Below are 5,897 nucleotides of genomic sequence, written 5' to 3' on the forward strand. Positions count from 1 at the left end.
ACATGAAAAAAACGAGACGTCGTGTTATGGCGTCATATGATCGTGTTATGATGACAAATACCGTGATTGCAGATTGTATTTTTGGTGCAGCCAAAGTCCGTTCAACCGTTTTTGCCCTTCCTTGTTCGTTGAATCAAGAGGTAGTTCAAACGAACGTTAAATGGTCCATGTGCACCAGGCGAGCACGCCCACATTCGAGGAATTGTTAGCATGCCTTTCGGCGTTCGTATAATTTGCGTGGGCCTGTCTGGTGGTTTCAGATCAGTGACGCAAAACTTTTTTTAGTCGACTTTTTTCCACTTGTACATTTTTTTCTCTTTCAGATTTTATTTTAGACAGGTGGCTTTTTCAGTGAGCAACAATAATTCTTGGAACAGTGTTAAGGTAATTGAATTTGGAAATTAAGCAATTGTGCTTTCGTATACTGGGTGGGATTTCTTCAATAAGTGAATAATTTTACTTTAAGTTTCTCCTAACTTTTGCGACACACACCAGCCGTTGAATTCCTCCTGGGCGCCCTGTCAGACCGTTCCGACTTGCTTAATCATTAACAATCATTGTGCTACTTTTACTGCCAGGCATACTACAATTTCAACAGGACTGCTCTTCTGACATAAATTCACGTATATAGTTTATTTTTTCGACGTTTCGTCTGTCATACGTTTCCTCCTGTATGGCGGACGAAACGCCGCAAAAAGGTTATGCCAGAAGAGCATAAATTGACAGACATATTCTCGTAATTTATGCCGTAGAGCAGACCTGTTTGAATTGACATTCATATTCTTTGAAACAAGAGTGCGTTTACATGAAACTTTCAGAAGTTTGTGTATTCACACGAACTGTGTATTTACAACTGACCTGGCCTTATGGTAACATGTTTGTCAGCCCACCAGTTGGAAAGCACTTCTTCATAAAACGAAGAATTTTTAAATGTTTGAAAATCACTATTAACGGCTTGGTGTCAATAACATTTGCGTAATTTACATTCCTATACTTGCGCGTTTGTTAGAGCTATTCCCGTGCACGAATTTGTCATTTATTAAAGCCCAATCGTTAGTTCGTTAAACTTAACAGATGAAAAGATATGTCGAAGGTGTCAATACGTTACCAAGCTAACAAACAAGCACGAGTACGGCCCCTTCCAAAAGTTTGCCGAAAAGTTCAAATCCATTGCGTGCTTTGAAAGATAAACAGGTGGTAGTGATTATGCGTCAGCCAGGGCGTGCTTGAACACGTGGGCGCGTATGCTTTCACTTACAGTGTGTACATAACTAGGGCGGCCAAATCAACAAAGCGTGAGCCTTTTGATCACACTTGAGGCATTTATTGGTCTTTCTCCAACAAGTACGGGCAGTCATATTCATGAGGTCGATGTCATAATTTTGGTGCCTATACAGTATTTTATTTTTTTATGTATGTATGCAAAACTTTGACATATAAAGAATCTATTGCCTCGTAAAAAGATTTTTTATTTTGGTTTGATTTTCAATAGGATTTGTTAGGCAATTTTCTGTAACTGTGAAGTAATCTCTGAATTTTTTAAAACAACAAAATGGCAACTTCTCTAATTTCAAGATTTGAGAAAGTGTTTAATGAAACAATGGCCCAGGCAGGTACGTAATCCATTGGTACATTTTTGGTTAATGTATTGACAGACTGAACATACACTGTGGATAAATTAGGTTGTTGAGGTGTATGTAAACTAACTAGCAATAACCTGAATTTAACACTTGTTTTTAAGGTGATTTACATTCATTATTATGTGTTTATAGACCCTCGTGTGTCTGATTATCCTTTTATGGATCGACCCGGATTAAATCTTGTTGGAACCCTTACATACCTTTTCATTGTACTGTACGCTGGACCCCGATATATGCGCAACAGGGAACCTTTGAACCTCAGAAAATATGTTGCTGTTTACAACGCTGTGATGGTTATATTTTCAACTTACATTTTTTATGAGGTTAGTCATACAAACAGGTGTTATTATCATGTTCATCACAATTACAGCTGGGATATGTTTTAGTTTTTAGCTTCTGGGTGGTTCAGTGACTACTCGTTCACTTGTCAAGAATGCGATTACTCAAACTCACCCAAAGCTTTACGCATGGTTAGAGTTTGCTATCTTTTCTGGATTACAAAGTACATTGAGTTTTTGGACACGGTAAGCTTTTTGTTGCAACTGTTTCCTCTGACTCTGATATTGAGCTCCTGTTGTGTCAATGGGAAATATATTGAATCACTTGTCAGCATAATGATAGTCAGGTTTTTGTAAAAGAGCTGCTGTGATATACAGTGAATAATTTCATAGACCACCACCATACTATGTATAGTGCAATAAAAGCGATACCAATGATATTAGTTTGTCTTGTTGCAAACTCTACGAACAATCGATTTTTTACAGATATTTTTCATTGCCCACAAGAAGTTTCAACATGTATCGTTTCTTCATGTTTTTCATCACTCTTTAATGGCGTTCACATGGTGGTGGGGAGTGAAGTTCTCACCGGGTAAGTGCTGTAAGAATAATAAAGGGATCCTAAATTTTACTGTAAACTACCGTTGTTTCTGTACAAGCAATGAACCATAACGTCCAGTGAACTATAGACGGTAGTACACACTGTTTTGACCTATCAAATTCATCAGTGCAGTGAATGACTGATAACTGTGTTGCCAGCTAACTAACCTTTTTTCTTCTGTCTCTATTTACGTACATTGCTAACTGGACAAGGAGGCCGTTTTTACACAAAATGTGTGTTTTCTGTTGGATTGTATGTCCCAAGTGTCATTTTTTCTAGCTTTTAAAAGAGCACACATCCCATTATGCCAGTAAGAATAATAGTCAAATTACCAAAAAATATATTTTTGAAACTGCCCTTTGCATATCCCCAAAATCACAGTGACACTTTTAAACTTAATATACCACAAATACATGCATTAATTCCAGCTGTGAATTCTAGTATACAAATGATTATCTTGTCCTATCATCGTTGCATTTTCCACAGGTGGACTTGGAACTTTTCATGCACTCATTAATGCTTTTGTGCACATGGTAATGTACTCTTACTATGGAATTGCTGCCATGGGGCCCAAATACCAAAAATACATCTGGTGGAAAAAGTACCTCACTGGTTTTCAAATGGTAAATTATGTTGCAGACAGTTTCACACATGCTTTGACCTATCAGTTCTCATCAGTGTCGCTGATGGCTGATGGCTGATGACGTCTTGTAAATTATCCTGTTGTGGTAAAAAGTGTTTCTTGAATCACAACATAAACTTTTTCCTTGCAGACTCAATTTATTGTGGTATTTGGTCACATGGTAAATCTCACTGTATTTTACGATTGCAAATACCCCCAAGTGTTCAAATACATCATTGCTTTATATGGTAAGTGGATTGTGATGTACTTGAATACTCTTATTAGCATAATTTATAGTTTCTGATTTTCTGAGCCTTAAGTCAGCGGTGCACAACCTGCGGCCGCGGACGCTATTTTTTGCGGCCGTGCACATTTATATCAAAATATATGAATTAACGGCAGTCGTTGCTTCTGAAACTTGTTTTTCCAGCGGTCTCAAGAGTTAAGCTAATTACTGATAGGTTGATTTGTTTCACTATCAGATCCAAATTTCCACGAGGTACAAATAAGCTGCACTTGCTTTTCAGGGACGATGTTTTTCATTCTTTTTTCAAACTTCTGGATTCAAGCTTACACAAAACGATCTCGTCGTCAAGTGGCGAGCAGCAAGAAAGCATCCACCTCCCTCACAAATGGCAATCACGTTCAGAATGGAATTAGTAATGGGGTTCATAAGCGCGTCGTTGCAAATGGAAGCCACAAGGAAGAATAAATGTATCACCACAGTAGTTCCAACTTTCATTATTCCTACCACATTATAGCACAAAGAATATTTTGTTAAAATTAAGCCCAAATACTGGACATGAATTAATTTTTGTTATTGCTACATGTAAACCAAATCAACTTTCTTTTGGAAAAATTAAAACCACTTAAAATCAAATTCCATGAAAATTGAAGCAATGATTTTTTTAAAAAATAAGAAAGATTGCAAAAAATTGGATCCATGGCAACGCTTCTTGCAAGTTAATGTTAAGAAATGATTTATTTTTATGAAGCCTACCTCTGCAATATACAGAAACACTTGAATATTTTTTGTTTGAAAGACGATCCGAATATGTAGGACCATATTATGAATGTTTATCAGAACTAAGTTGCAATGGGTCAAATGCAAGTTGACAATTTCCGTTGTGTTTTTTTCCTTGTCATATTTGGAAACAAATATTCTGTTTCGCCATCTTCATGTGTATTTCAAGGTAAATTCAAATTTGTTGCAGGTTTTGCTAATAGTTTTCTTTGCAAATGTAATTATAGTAGATTGTACACAAGTTCCGTTCTGTAAAGATTGGCTTCACATATACACATGGTACACGATAATGTATCATTGCTTATTTTTGGACATAAGCTTTCATAAGTTCATGCATACACATAACGAATGCGTGTCTTTGTATGTATCTACCCTGTATCTGCTTCATAAATGATTCCGTGGCAAGCCTATTTGTCCGTGGGCAGTAATGGAAATCCACTGAGGATTAAACAAGTTTCTGTAATTTGGACAATAGTTATTACCTGTGCAAATCTGTGTGTGTGCCTATATTTGTTAACTTGCGTGTTCAGTTCCCGTTGATGCAGTTGCACGTTGCAAATGATATATGTTGCAGTTTCCTAGACAATGAAATTATTAGAACAATAATTATAACATATATTGTACTTAATGATTTGTGCATTTTCATGATTTTTTTGTGCCCTGACTCGCAATAGTAAAACTTCAAGAAATGACGCTTGCAAAACAAACCGAATTCTTTGCAATTTACCGTTTGGCAGCAAAAACATTTTGCAAAAAAGCTATTATGCCTTCCCTTGTTGTAAATGCGACCCTGGTGCTATGCATGATGTTGTATGACCGGTCATAGTTTGTTCCGGATCTCAATGGAATGTTGCAACACCGCAGGCAGTCGTGTATACTAATCCACTAACAAAAGCCTGACGGTGTGTGTATTAATAAGCGGGTACAATGGAATGATTATTGTGTGGAATTTTGTTTGGTGATAGCGCTCTTGTTGCGTGTGTGAACCAAAAGTTTTGCCTATTTTGTCGAAGGAACGTCACCGAACATTTAAACTAATAAACGAAATGTGTTGGTTCCTGGAGTTTTTCGCTGACAAAAAGCGGCCAATTCGAAACTGTTTGGAAGTTGTCTAAGACAATGCACAGAATTTCGAAGACCCTTGACGTTGACAGAGCAGTAAACAACCAGAAGGATGTTAGTTAAAAAGTAAAATCACCAGTTTAACAAAACTTTGTACGCATATAAGTTCATTTTTTCACGCGTTGTATGATTCATACAAATGCGTCTGACAAATATATATTCTCATAACATAAGCTCATAAACGTTCGCCATGAAAACCTGTTAATCGAACAAAATTGCACACTCCCGCCATCGAATTAAATCCGGGTGTGGTTAATATTCGGCAAATTTAAGAAGGTACGCGTTTTATTCCAAGCCAAATTTTATTCGACAGCATACAGTATTTACAAATAACTACTATCAGACGGATATACAAGAATAGATTATAGCAATCTGAAAACGGCTAAGTTGGCGTGAGGTTCTGCACTGGGGAGAGTATTAAATGATTCAATTTGAACCCCATTATTTCATTATACAAGAATGATATTCAAAAAATTAGGCATTCTACAAATTATTGTGTTGTATGTATGGAAAACTATGCAAGTTTAGACTTGAATTTTACAACCTGTCGGATTATCACAATAAAGGTACAACAACAAAAAAACACAAAGCAAAATGTCTTGTAAATTTT

General features: G+C 36.6%; 1 protein-coding gene across 2 annotated transcripts; it reads left to right on the forward strand.

Annotated features, from left to right (window-relative positions):
• Positions 1-1,490: 1,490 nt before the first annotated feature.
• On the forward strand, positions 1,491-5,203 carry LOC145911945 (very long chain fatty acid elongase 7-like). Of its 2 annotated transcripts, XM_082999384.1 has the most exons (8): positions 1,491-1,613; positions 1,773-1,963; positions 2,027-2,164; positions 2,405-2,510; positions 3,006-3,142; positions 3,293-3,389; positions 3,669-3,855; positions 4,062-5,203. In XM_082999384.1, exons 1-7 carry the CDS (start codon positions 1,553-1,555, stop codon positions 3,851-3,853), a joined length of 915 nt encoding a protein of 304 aa, XP_082855510.1. In that variant the 5' UTR covers positions 1,491-1,552; the 3' UTR covers positions 3,854-3,855; positions 4,062-5,203. The 2 variants fall into 2 exon arrangements, with proteins under 2 accessions (XP_082855510.1, XP_082855503.1); XM_082999377.1 differs by having other exon boundaries at positions 3,669-5,203.
• Positions 5,204-5,897: the final 694 nt, after the last annotated feature.

Source organism: Ascidia mentula, chromosome 1 (genome assembly GCF_947561715.1).
Source record: "Ascidia mentula chromosome 1, kaAscMent1.1, whole genome shotgun sequence".
In the NCBI taxonomy this organism is placed as follows: domain Eukaryota; kingdom Metazoa; phylum Chordata; class Ascidiacea; order Phlebobranchia; family Ascidiidae; genus Ascidia; species Ascidia mentula.